At 36.2% G+C, this 23,569-nt stretch overlaps 1 protein-coding gene across 4 annotated transcripts in view; it reads right to left on the bottom strand.

Moving 5' to 3' along the window:
- Positions 1 to 23,569, bottom strand: part of LOC134745140 (rab11 family-interacting protein 4) — a 112,950-nt gene that overhangs the window by 7,443 nt on the left and 81,938 nt on the right. For 3 of the 4 annotated variants that reach the window (XM_063679112.1, XM_063679110.1, XM_063679111.1), the window contains one exon: positions 234 to 368. In XM_063679112.1, the coding sequence (XP_063535182.1) occupies positions 234 to 368 (135 nt within the window). Of the gene's footprint in view, positions 1 to 233; positions 369 to 15,451; positions 16,242 to 23,569 lie in introns of those variants that run through there. The other variant, XM_063679113.1, reaches the window with a different exon arrangement.

Raw genomic sequence — 23,569 nt, 5'->3', positions numbered from 1 at the left:
CCAATTTAATACTTACAAGTAGCGCTCGTCTGTGTTCTATAGAGCGCAGACGAACAGGTATTATAATATCTAATGTTGCTGTAAGAACGTTACAGCCTGTAACGAATGCCCTCATCTCCCTTAACAGTTCGTTGAGAAATTAGCATGTGTACGCGCGCCTGTAGCACCGCGTAGTCTTCGCCCGCGCATAACGCTCTGTGCTCTAGTGACGTTGCTGTAATAGTTACACTCACCTCTCGTATCTGTTCGTCGAGCATATGTACCCGCGCCTGTAACACGGCGTTGTCTGCCTTCGCACGCGCGTAGCGCTCGTCCGCCGTGCTTTGCGTATCGGCCAGTGACGTCACTTGTTGCTGTAGCAGTTGCACCTGTAACCAAGAGAAAACTGTGATGAGTTTATGTTGAACTACTTTTCAGATGTTTTCCTTACCACTTATAGCTTGCTTATTGTTGAATGCAATGTAAACGTGTTTGACCGCGGCGATATAAGTAGAGTCACCTGCAATAATATGTTACACAACGAAGGCCGTAAAAATATCTGACACGATCTTATTTGTAGTGCAATAAGAGCGCGTCACATATTTTTGCGGCGTTGGTTGTGTAACATAAAATTTGCTGGTGTACGTACCTAGTTCGATTTTTTTAATGTTTTAATTGTAAGATAAGCTCTGTGTTATTCGGATACCTACTATAAAAAATTCCAACCATACCAAAAATATTTTAAAATTGCTATATTTATAGGTACCTAATCTATTTAAATAAAATGTTATTATTCAAGAAAAATATGTAAATGAACATCAGGGAATTACATGTTTTGGTTGATCAGAAAGTTAACGAATATTAAATGTAATAAACGCTTGTTCAATGTTATTTCCGAGTTATTCGACTATTACATGTATCTATCCGCTTATATTTAATTGCATCCGCAGCTAAATGAAACGCTGCAATGCAAAGAAAACAAACCAGCGCACAAGCGCATCTCGACTTTGCATCCGGTTTCCTTTAGCTTCCGTTGCCGACATCTGGCAAGATAGAGACAGCTAAGAAAAACATGTCTCAGACTAAAGTGTAGAAAACATGTTAAATACCCAGAGAATGAATTTTATTTGTTAATATCCTTGAATTGTTATCAATACGCATGTCAACGTTTTACACCGAAAAAGTAGGGCAGTCATTAGAATAAGACGTTAATAAGTTCCATCGCACGTATGATAACATTGATAACGATGCACTTAGTTTTACTTAATTACCTACATAAGAAAGAACCATTAGCCATAATGACTGTCTGTAGAGATAAAGCTGCATTTTTCTAGAACGCTTATTGAAACGTTACAGATCAATTGATTATAATCATCTACACCTTCAGATGCAGGCTTAAGGTGCAGCCGTCATTTGCTTCTGTCATCATAGGAGACATATTTTGGTACCCACTATTTTTACAACATGTAAGTATAGGTATATAGAGTGATTTTATCAGGTATGAGTCTGACCATATTTTGAGGAGTGAATTCATACCTAGGTCCTACTGACCAACTTTTACTATTGGGTCAACCCCGGAAACACAAATAAATCAGTTGTCTCATACTTTTCGGCGAATCATATGTGTTCTACATATTATGAAACAGCAGACTTTTTTTCGCGATTTTCGGGTGAGCTCCATAGTAAAAGTTATTCAGTATAACCTCTAGATTATGTAGATAATATATTCACCCTTCAGAGTATCGTCAGATATAACAAAATCACCCTGTACTTATTGCTATCAACACTCAAAATGTGGGCCCATAAATGCCTTTCAGTTTCTACGATAATTTTACACGTACCTATTTATATTATAAACCAAGAAGAGAGCATGTTGCGCTCCAGACTGTCCACTTTTACTTTCCCTAACCATCGAACCATTTCATTATAGATATCGCCGATCTAACATCTAGACAACGACGTGATTGTTTCTTACACCACCTAATCAGAGTTACACGATTAGATTTGTGGGATCCAGTTTATTTTGGGTTAACCTTGAGATGGATGACGGGGTGCTAATTTCGTTGAGGATGTTTCGCAATAGTTTACTGTGATGAATGATGCAGAATAAAATACAATTAAAATGTAAACTTTACTAGGTACTTACCTATTAAACCAATCAATCCACAAAAACTTTGAGGACTTTACGAAATTAAACGATTTTAGGAATTTTAAGTATTACTTATTTATATCAGTATTATCACGGATATGGACATACTCTCAATGACATAGAGACGTACAATTGTTTCTTGCAATTATTTTAACCGTGACTTACGGTTGCGTTTTCGAGTAAACGGCGTCATTGTTAGAAATTGGCTATCTGGAAGTTCATTCTAAATTCTAATGCTAGTGCACTTAGTAGTTAGCATTGTTTATGCACCATTGAATGCCTCGCCTTGCCCGTAGCTAGTTGTTTCATTCCATTGGATTAGCACTAGTTATTTTAATTAGGTTCGTCTACGATCACATCTCTGTCGGAATTCTGAGGTCTGCTAAGTTCAATTCGAAAATGGTCAGTACCTACTTAAAAGCTGGAAAATAAATGGCCTGCAGTGCCTGCCTGTAATAAGTCCTAGAATTGTTTAAAAACATTCTCAGCGTATTCCTTCCCTATTAGAATGATAGCTAGCTTCATAGTCACCGCATAGCTGTTGCGCATATTAAAGTGAGTAATGCTCGCCGGGCGTCACCACAGGAAGGAGTCAACTGACAAACAGGAAAGACGAATTCGAATCTTAAGACGAATAAAACAATGACGCGTGAGAGACCGTCTCACATTTTAGGACCGTATTCATAAATTCATACATTAAAATATAATATTGGTTTGTAATAAATCTCGTTCCTCTCACAACGATACTTACGTACAATACAAGTGTGCGAGCTCGTTCTGAAATTAGTATTTTTTAAATCTACAAGTCAAACCGTCTTACAATCGTTTTCATTGAGCTTACATAAATAAATTACATTACATTACTAGTTTAAAAAAAAACCTCATTAACAAGACCCGCTCAGAAATTTCAATGGCTCTTACTATATAAAAACTAATGAGTAATGAGTAAAACGGCCGCTGAAAATAAAGAAGAAAAAATATTGCAAAAGTTGAATGCACGCCAATAAATGATTCACTTTCAAGAAGAACAACGTCTGTTCTAAATTAGCGCACAAATAATTAAATAATACTTCACCTAATTTTTCTACAGATATCTGAAAGGTTGGTGGTAAAAATTTCAAGCGTGAGTACCATCGCCCACACTCTTAACTGTCCATCGGTGGACCTCATGCATTTTGTAATAAGGCCCAACGATGGACAATTATGTTAAGAGTGTTGGTGTTTGTACTCACAAAAGGTTTTATTTTATGAAATGAGGGGCTACCGCGAAACAAGACATTCGATTATTGTCTTTCTCTACCTCTAGGTACACCTCTTGAAGCTTGTTCTGGTTGTAATATTTAACAGGTTATGTATTTGATCTGGATTTGTTATAATATGGATATATAATCCAGACTAATATTATAAATCGCGAAAGTGTGTCTGTCTGTCTGTTACCTCTTCACGCTTAAACCGACCGAACCGCTTGAGTTGAAATTTGGTATATAGTTTGAGTCCTGGGGAAGGACATATATTTTTATTCCAGAAGTCATCCTTTAAGGGGGTGAAAAGCGGGGATGGAAGTTTGTATGGGGAATCGATAAAAAGCAGATTGGATAAAAAAATAAGCTATCCAAATTACTAACTCCAAGCAGACGAGGTCGCGGGCAAAAGCTAGTAGCATTTATTATACGCTTAGCATGGCTTAGCTCTTTATATACCTATATAATATAACTGGCTGTACAATTCGTTTTTTTTCGGCTGCCCTACACTGCATTGCATCGCAGTATTTTTTACAATGTGGCCTGTGGCAGTACTGTACTTTCCCCAGTACGTGCGTAACCATTGATTCTCGAGGGCCTGAATTTCCTACTAGGTACAATGTACCACAAATACCAAGAAAACGTAACTCGAATAAAACTAAGTACCTACTTACCTACATAAGGTTACTTTTGTAACTGTAGAACAGCTCTTGAGGGGCTTCTTTTCTTACACGGTGGTACAGCTGCATGGTTTTCTTTTTAATGTTACGCAGTATATTATGCAAAGTACGATATAAAACTGATGTTTAGTTGTCATCGTTCATTTCTGATTGTAGGTAAGTACACGATTAATTTACGATACGACAACGACGTTAGTACATGATACATTTTAGTAAGTCAGTATTTGGAGTATGAATCTGGAATAATTTTTGCAATCTTTTTCGTGATTGAATAAAACTTAGTCCTACTTAGTTACTACATTGCAAATAGTGTTATAACAGATAAAAGAGCGTCAGCTTATTCAATGCGGTCATCTGATAACGTATAAAACCCGGAGAGCTAAGAAGTCCCAGTTATTGGGGTACTGACTCGTTCGCCGAGTGCTCTAACTCCATAATATCAGATCGGCAAAAAATCTAATTCCGAAGCTTGAATTCACTTTCTCGTCGAGTTACACGCGTCTCGTAAGTGGATGATTGCTCTCAGTTTTTTAGCTATTGGCAAAGATAGATATAACTCCGTAATAGATGGATACAGTCTAAGGAAAAAACGTGCCTCGAAAATCAAGAAAATTTGATTCTCGTTCAGAGGGCGCTACTAGCTTTGGCTTACTGTCGTATAGATGGCGTTGACGGTTTCGTTTGTTATTTAACAATTTTAACGCATATTAGTAAAAGAACATGGGTCAAAATCATAAAAATAATTAATGCCAATAAATAAATCATTTATCCATATTTAAATACATTTTATCGTATTTTTATAAATATTTATTTTTAGTTTTAAAGTGTGTCGATAGATGGCAGTGAATTTACTGGGGTTACAAAATTTACTATGACAGTACCGCTCTAGTATAAGTTACTCTATGCTATTGGTTAGTATCGGTTTTATAGGTTACTAGCTTTTGCCCACGACTTCGTCTGCGTGGAATCAATAACAGCAGCTTGTGCAATTTGGCCGAGCTTGCCGGGGACTCTTATCGACTTTTGACAAGTTTGAATCGTATCTCCTACTTTTGCACTACAGATAGAGTCATAAGACAAACGGCTATCGGTTTTGTCTATCGGATTTTAAAGGAATGAATACTTTATCTTTTTAATGTTTTTTTTAGTCATTGTCTAAAAAAAACACTCTTTTCGATTACTGTAAAAGATTTTACATATACGGAATCTCCATATTTGGGTTCGTCTTTGACGTCTCCAAAAACTGGCCAGAGGTTTTAATTTTAAACTAATTAACACAAAAGTTATAGCCATAAAACCAGTTTTTTGGCCTAAAATTGTTCAACTTTGATACCAATAAACTTTGAAGTAAATGTTACTGTTAATTTAATATGATAAGCCGCAAAAACCATTTAAAAAATTAAGGGATTCAGATCGAAGGCATTGGGGCATGGGATTCCCTTAAAATCAATACCTATCATCATACGATCGACATAGTAAATAGCAACAGTTGGTTATTCGTTCAGTTCAGGGTGTGGTTACATTTATTATTCTATGAAAGTGATGTTCTACAAAGTATAACGTACATATAAGTAAAGGTAAAGGGGGCGAAGTTTGCAAAAAACGGGGAAAGTTTTCCATTGAAATTTGAAAACAAACTGACATAGTTATATTATCTGTAGGCATGTTTTATAATTATAGCCGAATGCCATATCGCGGTAATATAAATCGCAATAAAGTCATTGAGTCATATTATTTAATCAGATTTATGATAATGTGCAGTACTTAAAAGTTATTGAAGTTTATCATTAGATAACATTGCTTTCAATGTTTATAGATACATATAGGTATATATAAAGTTTTTGGAATGAAGTTGCCGTTAACACTATAGTATCAATTCCCACTCCTAGCCCTGAGTTATCATTGTGGACATTGTGATCGTTAACCGATCAACTTGCGTCAAGTAAACCAGTAAAGTGAGAACTCGAGAACCCAGGCGGTTACACATTGGATGCGTTTCCGCACGCCGCTCCGGTGTGCGAGCTGGACATAGCTATATACGTGCATAAGGCTATCTCGCTCACGCTGGAACGGCATGTATCATCAGTGTGATAATGATATCCGAGTAAGAACCAAACGTAACGGGGTAAGTACATAAGGTTAGATAGGGTAAGAGGAATACTGGGGCAAGATAACATTTTTAGGGAATTCTGTTATCTACCTACTGTTTCTCGTGTCCCGAGCAAAATATAAGCAAACTATATTTCTCTTACCCAACGAGACCTTATATCAGTTATTTCGGGTAGCAATGTGAACATCTAAAGTTATGCATTCGAGTAGGCTGGTGCATGGAAACATTTCTGGGAGCAATTAAATTTGCATGCTATTAAATCAAATCAAGCACGACCATTTAAAATTACGTGAGAAATGGTGTCCACGCATTCGTATTACTGCATGGTAGACACCGTTTCGAAACTAGGAATAAGTAATTAGCAATTCACAAGTTTTTTCAATAAAAACTGACCAGCGTAGATTCTAATAATCCTGATTTAACTTTTGCAAGTAACGTTTTCCCTTCCGAATGTACCTTTTATTAACTAAAATGTTGTCCTTTTTTTTAACAGTGACACTGCTCGTTATCACTACTTTATATTTTAAAGCTATTTATTTTCATGTTTTTTAGGGTTCCGTACCCAAAGGGTAAAAACGGGACCCCGACTAAGACTCCGCTGTCCGTCTGTCTGTCACCAGGCTGTATCTTATGAACCGTGATGGCTAGACAGTTGAAATATTCACAGATGATGTATTTCTGTTGCCGCTATAACAACAAATACTAAAAAGTACGGATCCCTCGGTGCGCTAGTCCGACTCGCACTTGGCCGGTTTTTTAGAAACCAATATGATACTGTCCCACTGCCTTTGGCTCGGAAATATATTCCTATCTTCTATCGGAATCATCACTTTACCTTTCACTAGACTTATATTGACCGGGATTTAGACCGTGATTACCTTTTGTATTATTTGTGAGCTCCCGATATTTCGACGCAGTTACATGCATCATGTTCACGGGTGACTGAAGATAGCGGGTGGGTGTCAAAGTTGTGTAGACAGCGCTCTGTCTACCCTCATTCTTGCGCGTCGGCTGCGTTCACTTTCAACGTTACCAACGGTCGCATTCACACTTGTTGGTCCGGTCGCGTTCACACTCGTTGGTCTGTCCAAACACACTACACTCACGGTGTCACTACGCGTGTTTGATTCGGATATCACTGGTTTTTTACACAAACAAATCACAGGATTCCACACATTTGACAGTTTAAACCCATCTTCACGATTAAAATTTTTGTTGTAGACCAACGAGTGTGAACGCGACCGGACCAACAAGTGTGAATGCGACCGTTGGTAACGTTGAAAGTGAACGCAGCCGACGCGCAAGAATGAGGGTAGACAGAGCGCTGTCTACACAACTTTGACACCCACCCGCTATCTTCAGTCACCCGTGAACATGATGCATGTAACTGCGTCGAAATATCGGGAGCTCACAAATAATACAAAAGGTAATCACGGTCTATATCCCGGTCAATATAAGTCTAGTGAAACTAACCGTGAATCATTCAAAACTTTACCTTTCATTTCGACTCCAGCATTTCTAATAGATGGGTTAAAGGTATAATACCTATGAGTAAAATCACTAAATATTAATAAATAGTATCTACGTCCTACTAAATTATCATCTTTAAATAGATATCCAACCCGTCTGTACGGTCTGTTGACTTCCGGAAAACACAACATTCATAATTTTATGTCTTTCTCTATAACTAACAGTCTAGAAAATGTATAGACTATAAGGTATACCAGTTGGAATGTTGTAATTCCTTATTTAGAAGACTTTCCATTTATTTTCTTCAAGTTCAGTGCGTTTTATATTGATTTCGCTTTTAGGTACTGCATTTACTCGTTGCATTTCCTATAAACATCACTTAATGCAATAAATAACCTGAATTCGATTATGTTTTCATGGATATAAAAGTATTAGTGTGGCTTCAGTGTATTGTTTGTATAGGTATTAAGTGTTAAAGTCACTTATTGAAGCCACTTTATAATGCTGTAAATAAAATTCTGTAAGTACATGATGTAAACACTTGAGTGGTTTTATATAATGTTGTTTATTGATCATATAGTCACGCGGCGAAGTTAAATTTGATAAGAAGGAAGTTTATCACTTTCTGGAAATAGTGTAATCGACATCTGTACCTAAAGGACATGTCATTCAAGAGTAAAATTGTAATATTATAAGATTTATATTCAATAAGAAAATTAAATAGTCACATGCGTCTAGTATACTTATCAGTCGTATTAAGTATTTCAGACTTAGATTCAGACCAACATATCTCTTTGGCTTCGTATCTTTCAAAGCTTTCTTTCCTAGCTTTCAAATCTTGAAAGATTATTCTTCTGTAGTTTCAAAGTTTAATAACCAAGCTAATCTACCTAGCAGACCCATTCTACCGTGCACATAGGTTAGATAAAGGCATTACATCCACGTTACAGCACCTGATACAAGATCAAAGCATCTTACAGCTTTCACGGCAAGATTATGCAACTGGCACACGCTTCCAACCGTTTTATATCCAAACAAATTGTCCACGGTAAAATAGATTACATACAAAGAAATGGATTACATACACAAAGTAATGGATTACAGTATGCAATTTGGTAACTCTTAATAATTGTAGGCTGTGATAAATGGTATCAAAGACGGGTTTAGACGCATGCTATAACAGTGACGGCGCGAAGCAATGTATAATAAAATTAATAAAACACTAGTGAAAGTGAAATTGATAAGTTGAATGAATCTCTCTTAATAGTCATATTCGATATTGCTCGAATATTAAAAATTGATAGCCGTAAAAATACGAGTGTGAATGAATAAGCGGGCAATTTAAAGCAATTTCTTCCACTGTTTTTTGATGCACGTTGCAATTATTAATGGCTATGAGTTATGAGTTAACATAAACGTTTTTTCCATTTATTCATAAAATATAGATTTGCTGGCCGTGAACCCAAAAACGTTTCCATGTACAATATAATATGCTATCTTATTTATCCACTATAGCTAAATATTATTTTACAGTACATATGGTGCTACTTTTTCGCACTAGTACGGGAATGAGCACTTTTCGTGCATATGTCGAAAGTTTAAAGTGCCATATGTACTGTAAAACGTTGTACGATACACGTGCGAAAAGGTAATTCGCAACTCGTGTCGATTTAAAACACTCCCTGCGGTCGTGTTTTAATTTATCGCCACTCGTTTCGAATTTCCTCTTTTCCGCACTTGTATCGTAAATAACTATTTTTAAACAATTGTATTTAAAAACCAACTAATACAGAGGTTCTTATTATTATAAACCATTTTACACAAGCTACGTCTTAGCATCTATTGACAAACCAAATCGCAGCAAACCATCTTCAAATTAATTGTCGCTCAATTAACGAGCTCTTTCTCAAAGGTCAACTAAGATAACCTTAATAATTGATAGCTCTCCAGTTAGTATGTGAATATACATAGTCAAAGCAACCATTGTATACATACAGTATATAATGATATGTATCACCTCAATACCACGATGTCTTCACGTAAACTTTGAACTAGAAGTAGTTATTATCATTCTCGCTTGACGAGTTTAACACACAGTCTGACCTTTTGACAATCAAATATTTAAATATCATAAGAAATAATTATTCGATCCAAACACAAGGTTCGGGTACAACTATCATTAAACTACAAGTAACTAGTGAATGAATAAAAACGTAGTCACAAATTGTCAGACAATTCCTAGATATCTAAGTAGATAATATAATAAGTATTCAAATACATACATTTAAATTCAGAAGAATGTTAACGTAACTTTTTGTGCAGAAAAATAATTCATCATTGTGTTTTGAACGTGTAAAAAAAATTACTATAAAGACCAACGACTTTTGGACTTAAACATAATTTTACAGTTACCTACAGTTGGAAACTACAAGAATTTAAGAAAAAAAAAATACAGAACAGGAACTGGAAATTACGTTTTTCAGCACTTATCAAGAATAAAACAAAACAGTAAGTAGACAGACGAAAATTGCACGGTAGTTAAGTAAAAGATTGCTATCGTTACCAATCAATGAATAGCAGAGTGAGGGCGCGTGACTTCCTAGAGAAACATTTTCTTGGCTTAGACTTGTCTTACAACTTTCCAGCTCTTGTAAACAGCTACGTTTACCTATACTGATGGATTGTGAGCGACTGTTTAGATTCCTAATGACGTGCCTAAGTGCCCTTGCTAAGTACAGTTAAAAAGTATCTTTAGGGGCACTTGCGCCATTCACTAACCCGGGGTTGACCGGTTAAACAGGGAGTTACCATGGTTACCAGTACAATTTGACACTAGGTTAACGGATTCACTGATTAACCCCGGGTTAGTGGGATGGTGCAAGTGGGGCTAAGCGAGTTACGAATTTGTGACAGCCCTGGAATTTTTAGCTGGTGAGGTTCGAAACTTTAGATGATTTATAAAATACATGGGAATTAGCATTGTTAAACTAGAAAAAAATCGTGTAAAGAAGGCAGCTAGATCGCTGGATCGCTGCATTATGTGAAGTCATAATATTTAATTAGTTTGTTTTCGTTTACAAAAGTTTGAAGTTGATATTTGAGTGTGAAGTTTTGAATTGATGATTCATTAAAAGTAACTGGTAAGAAACTACATACATAATAGCTTAATTTCTGCATAATAACTATAACTATTATTATTACACGCTTTATTGTTTAACAGTGATTTTAAGGGAATGTTAGCCCAACTTACAGATGCGAAAACCTAGGATAGACCGTCCCGGCACTCCTAAAACAAGGAGAGCCGACCCCAAATAATGGAAAGTAGCAAGCAAGAAGAAGAAAGAGTTGGAGATGGGACATGAAGCTAGTCAGTATTTTTTAAGGTTAGCAATGTCAGAAGAGATGTTAAAAGACTTAGTGTCAGTGGTCGAAAACAAACCAAGTTGATGATAATGACGTATTTGATAATCAGAAGTTAAAACTAAAATCCTTTTATGAATTCAAAATAGTTAACTCTAATTACAGTCCCCATGTTATAATTAAAATTGTAATGGTTACAGAAAATCAATTTAAATTAATTACGGTTAAGTAAATCTTTTTCTATTGTATTATGGATATGAATAGTAACCGCTCAGGCCAAGTGTTTTTTACAATTGTATGTCTCCATTTCCACGTGCTCCAAAAATATGTAGGTAAGTTATAGGTATATCATCCATCAAATGTGCTCCAATACGGGTCACCGAACATTCTAAATTCCCATATGTCTCACATGAATAAGCATACGCTATTAGGTCGGTTTGCGGTATTACCCATGATTAATGTTGAACTCTATGCGAGTATTAATAAGGTACATGTGACATTTGTCACGCTTACGATTTACATTTGCTTGTCATTCGCTCCAATAATAAGTGGTAACGGTCAGTTTCAGTCCGTTCGGTGGGTAATTAAATAATTGTCGGGTTGAATACAATGGTGCACGAGGGATCGATCAAATATAGTCGCAAAACAAACGGAATTTTTATTAAGTACAATGAAATGGAAACATTGGAGACTATAACGCTAAGGGCTTACTGTAAAAGGGCTATTTCAGGCAGAATTTGAACAGTTTCTTGAAGATGGTGAAAATATATATTGGGTGGAAATATATGAGGGACTTATGCAAATGGGGAATTGTTTAGGCTACGTACTTTACGTATTTTTCACTTATTAATCATCACGTTAATATTTCTAACCGTTCGTGAGATACAGTTTGTTAAACATTAGTGCAAATATCTGCATTAAAGTCAAGTTAATAACTGTGTCAATTTAAAATGGAAATTACTTTGATGTCACCGATATAAACATTTTTCATTTTAATGATTTTGTTATACTCTTTAATCCAGCTTTACGATTATAATAAGTACTTTACTTACTAATTCGACTGTAGATTACTTAGATCACACTATCCTTTCAGCTCAGTCTAGAAATATTCCAGCCTATATATGTAAATGGCATTATGCGTGTAGATATGGAATAAAATATCTTACTTCCAATTACGCGAAACCTCATTTTTACTACCATTTTCTCGTAATTTAAAACAATGTTATTATAATTAACTTCTTAATGGGGATAGGTACCAACTTTTCATTTTAATTTGTCTAAATGATTTTTATTTTATTTATACGACCGCGTTGTTTAATACTGATTTGACTTGAATGAAGAACTACTGGGAAAAGTACACAACTTTGGGAACAAATCAAATTATTTTATTAAATATTTTTGATTTGTGTTTTTTTAAATTGGGACCGGTTCCGCCATGGCGGGGTGGCCTAGGGGTTCAAAGCGGTAGCCCGGAATCCGGATAGCTAAAGACGTCGGTTCGAATCCGGTCTTCACCACTGGAGGGCTTCGTCACTTTTTCTTTAATAAATGACATCTATTTCAGTTTACTGGGAAGTACTTAGTTAAACTATAACACAATATTATAATACGGCGTTACAAAATATTCTAGCATTAAAACAAAAACAAGGATCTCGTGTAAAGGAGCAGGAAACAAATACATTAATACTAATGGAGGAAGTGAGAAGGATGGAAGTGCAACGTTGCGGTAACCTAATTACTGCAGTGACGCGTGTGCTGGCCCTGGCACGGTTCGTAAATACGACATATAAAGTTGAACTGAATTTATTTCTACTTTACAATGTATGTTGGCTTTGCTGAATTGAAACTTCATGTTTTGATAGGTTTTGCCCGACACGGTTCGCGAATACCAGACACGAATGCATCGGGAATGTAAATTTATAAGTAGGGGTTGAACTGAATTTATACTTAATACTTTATAATAAAACTTCTTCATGTTTTGGTAGATTTGGTCCTGGCACGGTTTGCGAATACCAGATTTACGTCGTCCACAACGTGTCCCGTACACTCCGCTGGCTCCACAGAAATTGCTGTGTTTTTTGTATTGATGTGTTGTCTGAATACATGATTTCTATTCTATTTAAATAAATTGATGCATTGAGAATCGAAGATGCTGATTTATAGGGGTCGAGCTGAGTTTATCCCTACTTTTCCACTTTATGTATCTTCGTCTCGCTGTGCTTGAAACTATCTCATGATTTGGTATATAGTAGACCGATGCGAATTGGACTACAGGGCGTTACGGATCAGGCTAAAAATCTCCATCGGTCTGGATCTCCCGTAGCCCTCACCGATTGACAGAGTTTGCCTAAAGTGGCCTTTTTAACTTGGTCAGACTATCTAGTTGGTGCGGGGCCCTGAGGTCTTTCGCCTTTTGGAAGGCTAAAAACCTCAGCCTATTGGATTTTCTTGACGCGTAAGGGCTTCTTACATGGTGCAGTGATGCAGTAGGATGGTAAGCGGTAACCTTAAGTTTAAGCCATGTTTAAAAGCAAAAAATGGGCAAACGTAGCTCAGGGAAACACAGAAAAAGATGGGTTGATGACATCATAGCAATTGCAGGAAATACTTGGGAGAATAATGCTACAGACAAAGAGAAATGGAAAAAGATGGAGGAGGCTTTTACCCTCAAGGGATCACACATCGTAAAAACATAACAAACAAAAGAAAAGTCAATTTTATAATAGATGTGCGAGAAAAAAAGCTTAAATAATAATAATAAAAAGCAAAAAAAACACCTTGGTTCTACAGGTCCATTATACTTACTCTTTAGGCCTCAGGGCATTAAGTAGGGATGGGAATACGATAGCGTCATGTAATGTAATTACTTCCTAGGGGTGGCAAAAGAGGGGCTTAGCGATTTTAATTGGAAACTGCCGTTTAGCCCCAAGGGGATCTTTTGCCAATAAATCAGCTACAGATTGTAAATTCCTAGAATATTCGACGAACACGTAAGCTTTCACTGCACACGTAAGAGCAAGTAACCGCGTTGTACCGCGTTGTATCTTTCTTAACAATTGTTAGGAATAAATTAAATTATACTATTGTTACAGCGCCAATCCAAGCTCGGAAACAAACGCTCGTGAGAAACAGCGTGTTTTTGAAATAAAGCTTTATCTGATGAAGTAAGAGATTTATATGACACTCACTAATGAGTATTTTTAAATTAGGTTTGCCTATATTACACAAGTCTTTTAAGTCTATTTGAAATCGGACGAGAAACTTTGAAGATACAGATAAATATCTTCAATCACGAAGTAACAAAAGAAGGTGTTAAAGTCGGAACCTTTGTAAATATGGATTTGAGGGGTTTGGTCGATGAAATACCGACAAATAAGGCTGGATAGTAGGATCGCGTGACAGCCGCGAATAGAACCACCAGAATAAAAACGTAAATGTATCAGAGAACAATAGGCTTTATAACCATGGTGTAAGAGTTACGAAAGCTACCAGGTTAAGTAGGTATACAAATTCGCCGGCGACGGTACGGGCAGGTCCGCGGACGCGCCTGATCGACCGAGTAAAAAAACACTTGATTTGGAATTTAGATCGAGTTCCGTTGCCGGTTACGCACCGGCTGGTATCATAGTGGCTACTGTACTAACAACAATAATAGCTGACCATTGATCGACCTTGTCTCGATGCGGTAAGGTTTACGAATGGTTAACTGTGTCGACGATGGTACTCGTAATGTAGAGCATTGTGGACGAATTCCAATCAGCTATGAATGGGAATTTTGCGAACATCTGGCAACGCCCAGTTTCCAGAGGCGCTAGACATTATCTCACCTAGATGTAAGTAGGTATACGTTTCACATTGATACTGGGGTTAGTGGTAAAGTAACACCAGTAATAAACTGAGAATAGAAAACGAGAGGTAAGTAAGTATATATCTATTACTGAACCCTAAGGTTAATAAGGTTGACCTACAGGTCAACACGCTTTATCCTAAGTCACATTATCAGACCTGTTAGCATGAGTTGCGTTTCTGCGCGACTTGAAGTATGGAGTGGACTGGTAGATATTTAGAGCGCGTAGGTAACGTTAGGTTAGATCTTGTCTTGCTTGCAATACTTAGTCTTTTTATCGAAGCAACCTTCGATAGGTGTTTAATGTGTGGGATAGAGTAACATTTGCTTAATAGTACCTAAGTAAATATCGCAAGGAGACAATGATTTAATGCAAAATTCCAACGCGTAGGTAACGCACCTAATAGACCGAGAGCTGGTGGACATTTTGGAGTAGGTCCTTGAGGCAAGCTGAAAATTTGCCTAAACCTCTCCTATCATATACCCTAATGCCAAGTAAGCAGGTCTGGCTGCAGGATAGGGGGGCTAAATCAACTTTATATTTTTAAAGAATTTTTTTTAGGCCCAAAATCTGTAATGTAACAAGAAACTAATTAGGAAAATTACGAATCTCACTTGATCAGACAGATTGTCACACCACTGATGTGCTGCAGTCTTCTTTCCTCCATTCAATCCATTTGTCAGATGCGGCGTCAGCGGAGAGCCCGTGAACAGGTCCTCCGTGACGCTAGAGTCGGAGAATATCCGACTCCTGGTCTCCGGCGGTGGACCCTGCGGCCCCACAAAGTCGAACTGCCCATCCCACATGTCATATTCCAACTCCAAACTTTCTTCCATTTCCTCTGGCTCCATCGCGCCGCCAGAGCGGTTGAACAATCCCGATTTAAACATTAGCACTGCACTACCCTCCGAAACGTGTGCGCAAATTAGTTTTTCATCTACCCACACACTTGTCTATGATAGATACTTACGTTACGTTTAAATTTTAAAGCTTAATTTAATGGCACACTAGACTTAAAGCGGTATTGATGGACACCAATGACCAACGTGATGTATGACTATTATTAAATTTGCACTGCATACACGTAACACACTGTCACATAGCTCACATAAGAGGCTTTAGAAAATCTCATGCAGTCACTTGACCGGTATCCGTTTACTTCAAAACAATGTCTGAACTCCCTAATTGTTATCATAAAGTAAAATTAAGATTATATCGCGTAAGACAAAACGCCTCCGATTTAAATTTTTCAACAGTTGCGTTGACATCGTATTGTCTATGGGCGTCAAAAAACTAAAAATCCAGTTGGAATGTTACGATTTTAATTTCGAAATTAGAACAGTTTGGACGATGTAGCGTAACGCGTGAGTCGGGCGGAGAATCGCGATCGGCACTAACCGGCGGCGCGCCCCTCCCGCTGTGACTACGACACTATCAGCGTTCGGCCGCCTCACAACATACAAATAAAGTTTATTCGCTCTGTGCGCGCATATGCACCAATGTCTGATATGTAGAGGCAATAACCCGTAGCTCCCCCAGCCCGCTGGGTGCATCTCGTAATTTTACGGGCGAGGGCCCACCATTATTGCGTTGGTCGACAGATTGGGGACCTTGCAGACACTTTGGAGATTTTATTTGCATTTTAAAGTGTCTGTAATAAAGCACCCTGACAAATGAAATCCGACCAAGGGTAAATTTGTGCTTATACGTACTTTTTTTGGGACAATGTAAGGAAAGAAGGTGCATTGACATTTTGTGGTTCTAGAGGTTACCGAACTTCCTAAACAAGCGAAATCAGAATGATATAGCCTAATCATCAGATCTCATCGGTCAGTCGGATGATAGCGTATTTCCTTGGTTCATCCAATCGTTGCAGCAATAATTTTTATCCACTGAGTGGTTTAAGTTATGAATAAACTTTTATTAAAATACCCCTAGGTATTACAACATTACTGAGTTCAGGAAACCGAGAGTTTACCTAATCTTCATCAAGCATCAGGTTTCTCCGTGTTGCATTAAGCATTCTTAAATAACGTCTGCATCTTTAGCTTAATTGCGTAATGAGATGCTGCCCATATGTGGCCTCTTGTAAACAACCAGACGTTCACCTTATCTTGGATGAGGACCGAAATAGAATCAACCAAGTTTTTTAGGAACTAGGTATGATGGTGCATATTTCACTTTACTTTAACGATATAATACCTAAGAAACACAAGACAAACACATACAGTACATAGTGTACCTACAGTACATCAATTGTAACATAGTGATTAAAATTTGCGTTGATTTTAAAGATGCTTTCATAATGAAATGAAAGATCAATGGGTTCGTGCCCTATGAAATGCCTTTAAAAAAAGTATTGCAGTAAGCCTTCATTAATTTAGATTAATGCGTTTGATACTGACCTCAGATCATGAAAAGGAGTCTTTTCATGATCTTGAGATACCGAATAATATTAGGTATTAAAATTTACGTAATAACAGATTAGCTGTTAATTATGAAGAAACTTTAATAATAGTTAAGTGTAATTGGTAATGCAATGGCAATAATCATGTGCCACAAAAAAGATATTTTACATTTAAATAAGTTAAAATAACTCAAAATTAGGTATAAGAGTTTGTTGTGGTACTTGGACTGCATTCTGATTGTCTAAATCGAATTCCAATTCAACATGGTTCATTCATTATGCTTCATTGGGACAATATTCAATACAATTTTAGCTTAATACCAATACGACTTTTCATTCTTGAATGGTACGGCCGGTGCCCCAACTTAAGTATAACCAAGTTGCCATACTAATTGTATAGAAAAGTGGATACTTATCTTAGGGAACCGACTTACGCCTGAAAAACGTATTGTCATAATAACCAAATAGGTGTTACAGTGTTATACAACTCGCTAGACAAACAATTGCGAACGAACGAAACAATGCGATCTCATACATTTTAATACTGTTTTTGTGTGTCCAACAGCCGTGGAAAAATGGCGCTGGCAAACAGCACATTCAATATTTACGGAATCCGAATAAAAAGGATAATTAGCATGTTTTGCGACAATGTCCAAATGCTTTATCTTTTATGTTTAAATCTATGTATTTAGGCAAGTCTAGACTGACAGGTTTGAAAACAAGACATTAACATAGTCTGTTGCATGCCTTTGAAGCAGAGATGGCCATTAACGAATAATTTTTTATCGGAAAAATCATTCGAATAATCATTAATTCAAGATTTTTTTATTCACGAATGATTTATTTGCGAATGATTTATTCGCGGATGGTTTATTCGCGAATATATCATTCTACCGCTTTGCAAATGAAGATTCATTTATTCGTTATTTCATTCGAATAAAACCAGTAAAAATATTTAAGTTTTTTGGCTTTATTCCACTCAAATAAACAACCCGAATAATACCACGTTTAATATGACTCGTTTTTGCTGTATTTTTGTTCTGACACATTAAAGATTGTTCAGGTGGTATAATAAACAAAGGATTAGCATGAACAATCAATTACTCACAAAGTTACTAACTTTGTAGCCTGGCCTAGAAAGAGATAGCTATATATATATATTAAAGAGTGAGAAAAGCTAATTTTCTTATCAGTTGTTTGCTTCAGAGCGAACGTACAACGCATAATTTATATTTATCAGTAACCATTGAGGTGCAGTGCATTGCACATCACAGTTGCCAAATCTTTCTAAACCGGGAAAAGTTAATATGGTATTCCAATAAACAATTATTCATGGCAATTCATTCGATGAACAAATTATTCGACGAATAATTTATTCAAATAAGAGTAATCATCCGACAATTTTATACGTCATTCGTGAATTATTTTGTTATTCTTATTCGTCAATCGAATAAATTTTGCCCATCTCTGTTTTGAAGTCATTCAAAATTCGAGAAAGTTGAACGAATTTAGGTAAATTGTGTAAAAAACTGTGTTATTTATGTATTATATAAAATAAAATATTGTAATAACAGTCGTCTAATCATGTAACATCAATCACCAATAATACCTTATAAAAAGATATAAAAAGATAGAACAATATCTTTTGAATCTTTCGGAGCTTTGATTTTACATTTATAGGCTTGGCCTGTTTTAGTAACAGTCGGTCATACGGTACCTATGTACCTAATTTGTTTATACAAATTACATTAAAGCATTAAAATTTTATATAAATAAATTAATAAATAATAGGGGTGTTCATCCATCACACAAATAAATGCCCTTACCGGGATAAATACTAACTAGCGACCCGCCCCGGCTACGCACGGGTAGTTCAACTAATTTACATAAAACCTTTACAAATTATACCTTCCTTGAATAACTCTATCTATTTAAAAAAAACCGCATCAAAATCCGTTGCGTAGTTTTAAAGATCTAATCATACATAGGGACAGACGGACAGACAGCGGAAAGAGACTTTGTTTTATACTAGTAGTGATTTAGCGTTACAGGCAATACTATTATCAAAAGTATTAAAACAGAGTTTCACAAATCTGGGCTGCAATATACATAAACCTACAACCAATGCCAACCTTATGTATTGGAAAATATAGATCTACGATTAAAAATAATGATTTGAAGACCTCTTTTTGAAAGTCCACGAAAATAGGACAGTATACATATATACCTACTAATGAAACACCCTACGAATAAATTTTCAAGATAACGTCCTGCTAGAGGTTTATCAGACTTGGACACGCAATGCTTGACCTCTGGGGTGTTCAAATCGCTGCCAAGCACGGGCAAGTCAAAGGCACAAGGGACCAGTATAATTGCGGTCTCCGATTACGATTAACGCATTTGATAGACTGCTTGGTCCGAACTCTACTTATTTATTTAAACTTTATTGCACAAAGATATACAATTATGTACAAATAGTGGACTTAATGCCAAAAGCTATTCTCTACCAACTACCACTCAACGATACGGCCAAACAGAAACATTAAAAGTTGTTGCAATCTTAATAAGATCAAGTCAGCGAGACTCATTAATACCTTGTTAATAAACACTCGATTTTTATGTACATACATATATGCATATGTCACGCAGATCATATGTACCTAACAGGCATTAGAAAAATCAGTTTTCTTCGAAACCTTTATTTTTCGCTGAACACACATGGGGGTCAAATCGGTAGCTTTTAAAGTCCTACTATAGGCCTTCGTTTGATCCGTACTGAAAGCGAAACCGACACCGTCAGGGGCGTCGCCAAAGGGATGCTTGGACACCGTGAATGGAATTGCAATCTTTCCTAAAAAGGACTCGCGAAGTTCTGCAGAAGACTCAAACATCTAAGAAATTCAAAAGCAAACAAGTTGTCGGATCTTAACGTCACGTTACAGTGGCACCCGAATACTTCGACTCACACGCACTCGTGCAACGCAACGCAACTAATGGTAATACACAGTTGCTCCGGTTTAGTATTCCCCTCGCAGCCGTTTTATTATTAAGAGATAAGTCATTCGAGGGGAAGGATAATAGGATCGGAGAGGAGTGTGTCTAGAAACTCGTATTCAATGTGCATGATGTTCATATTGTTCATGACTTGTATTATGACGTGTATTGAACGTATTATTATGTACTTATACGTGTTTGATACAGTCTCAAATGGTCTATTTTATTGAGTCTGAAACGCTTTTAATAAGGCACGTAGGATATGATTAATATAAAAGGGCCTTGGAAAATAGGACTGTGATGAAGTTTGGCCAGTGACTATAAAGTCATAAAAGCGTGTTAATAACGACTTACAAACTTCATCACAGCCCCATTTTCCACCAATTTTGGTTATCAAATAAGCTGTCAGTTACAAGTTGTCATTTCATTTCATAAGTTGTCATTTAATTTACCGCTTTATTTGTTGTGATACTACTCACTGCAGGCGAAATTATCTAGAGCGAAATATTGAAGAAAAAAAAAGATAATTTTTACCTTAGCATCTCAAATTAATCATAGCGCGAAACGCGAGGAAATTGAATTTTATTGCGACATAATGAAAATTATTTCTTTACATTCTTATATTTACAAGTAAAAAATGATAGGTTATCTCTAGGTAGCTACATGGTGTAGCGATACAATACTACTTATTTCTTTGCATTTTCACCACACCAGCTGGTAAAGTCTCTCTTGATTGTTCAGAAACTGATAAGGAAGTTGCATCCACATGCAAATTTTGATTTTTTTTCTTATGTTTGCTGGTAGAATTGACTTTTAAATGATGATTTTGAATGATAAATATTTAATAACATTCATTTTGATTTGATTTAGTTTGATATTTTACAGTCAGTATTTTCCTTGCATTGGTGTGGTGAAAAAATGTTGTGTTTCACTCGGTGGCAAAATTTGTTTAACCCTCGTGCCTTGAAACCCTCGCAACGCTCAAAATTCCACTTTTCGCTGGCTCGGTTATCAATATTAGCACGAGAGGATAAACAACAACTTTGCCCCCGTGTAAAACAAATACCTATTACAGTCTTATCGTGACCAATAGATAATAGATTATCTTTAGATAGAGCTATAGGACACGGTGTATCAGATATCTAGAGATTCGCCTTGAATCGCAAGTAGCTGCCTTAGCTAGCTTCGATTAACCTTCCCACATTAGTAATTATAGCATATGGTGACAGCCATATGGGATGTATGTTGACATGAATGACTCATACAATTCACTGGAGAAACTTTTAAGACAATTACCTGTTTAGAAAAATCTTCAAATAATGCCTCTCTGTTATCAGGGTTCCGTACCAAAAAGGTACAAAAGGAAGCCTTATTAAGAAACTGCAACTAGATCGCACGCATAATAAAAGAAGAAAAACCGTCACGATAGTCTTTAGCTAATTCTCAACTTTTAAACTGTGCTGAAACTGAACTTCTGAACTCTAACTGAACTGTAAAAAAATCTACAATTCAAGACTTAATGCTATTTTCATAGTCCTAAAAAAATCTTTTCAAAAATTCAAAATATAAAATCATTTCGGTCTTATAATATTACATTATTTGATTGTGTGTGTAGATCTCTAACCGAGCTTTGTTATTTTAAGAATGGTTAAAAGACACGTTACGTTATGACTTTATGAGACATTTTATTACAACTGATGATCACCTTATGCAACGGTGGCAGTTTCAAATTGATTATGTTTAAGTCACAATCAATTCACGTTAAGAAAATGCAAAGATATCATATTGACACAATCATAAGTAAACTTTATTTCATATCTATAAGGTTTATAATTGATATTAGCTGTTTTTGTCGGTATGTAGTAAATCCGTTCGGGTTCATGCGCGGTGGGCACAGTGATGACTTGATGATGATAAGCGGCCCACATAAGAGTCCGCATTCAACCATAGTGAAGACATCAGCCAGGGTCAAGGCAATCATATGTGCTTACACTGGTCTCCGCTAGCAAATTCATTTGTGCAAAAGTCGTCAAAAGTCTTAACCTTATTTTCATCCACTTAGAGTCTGAATTACAATAAATCCTTTCTTAGTGGAGCTCTACGAATTTTTTGTAAGATTCCTCTTTTATCTGATATAAGTACTTATACTGAATCTGGTAAAAAAACAAATCATTATAATAGTGATTATTATCAGCATAATAATAATAATTTTCTATAGAAACATGATGATTCTAGTCGTGAAGTCATCAAAACAATAAAAGTTTAAATATTAGGCCGTAGGTATGTTTCTTTTTTGTGGGTTGTTTTTGTTGATAATGATACAATTTGGTGGATAGATAGAGTTCCATGTTCTGTATAATATAATAAGTGCAATATCACCGTAATCACCGTATGCCCTAAAACCTCTTCCTCTGAGTTAAAAAACGTATAGTATTTTCGTATCTCAAACGAAAATCACATACCTACAAAACAAATAAGTATCAAATTTTGTTTTCTTTGTGGAGCAATAAAGAATGTTTATTATTATTATACCTACACATTTATTAGGAAAAATTGGGATTTTTTATTTATTTCGCCCAAAATTAGTCAGATGTCTAAATCTAAACAAAAACTAATTAGACAAAAAAAATCGGCCTATTACGAGGTGAACTGCCTGAACTATAGAGTGTTGCGTTGTCTCTTTATCTAGGCCATCTAAGTCTTTTTACGGCGCTTCGGTTTCCCGCGGTGTCATCTCTTAATTACAGTATTCGTTATGGTTATAATTAAATCTGTCTGTTCTAGATCTCCAGATATAGCGTTCCCGACGCGGTGATCTTCGCGCCCTAAAAACGGTAAGAAATATTCTGTTAACGAGGATTTTAGAGCCATCGCACACGACGGAGATTGGCATCTGCAATTATAGCTAACACTCTAACTCTCTGCTAAAACTCTTCTCGTATTCCTAAACTGACTAACTGGCAAGTGGTATGCGACAACGTGACGCGACCACACGACTAGCAACCACGACACATTTAGTTTGATAATTGCAAATACAAACAAGTGACAATGACTGTACTTAATTTATTATAATCGGTCTCTCTCCCGTCTTAGTTAGGACAATGTATTCCTAATGTTTGTTCCCGATTGGTGCCATTGCACTAACGTCTGTGATATTTTACCATTGTGCCAATATTATTTTTGGTACGATATTAGGAAATAAAAACACTAATGAGGCCAAACATCGTAAAATTATGGCGTTAAAACTGAGACAGACCAATAAGAGAAGAAAATGAAAACAAAAAACAACATCTTGAAAAGTTTCGTGTCAGTACCTAAATAATAAAACATA

The sequence above is a fragment of the Cydia strobilella genome, chromosome 11, assembly GCF_947568885.1.
Source record: "Cydia strobilella chromosome 11, ilCydStro3.1, whole genome shotgun sequence".
Lineage (NCBI taxonomy): Eukaryota > Metazoa > Arthropoda > Insecta > Lepidoptera > Tortricidae > Cydia > Cydia strobilella.
This window is presented reverse-complemented; position numbering and strand designations above follow the sequence as displayed.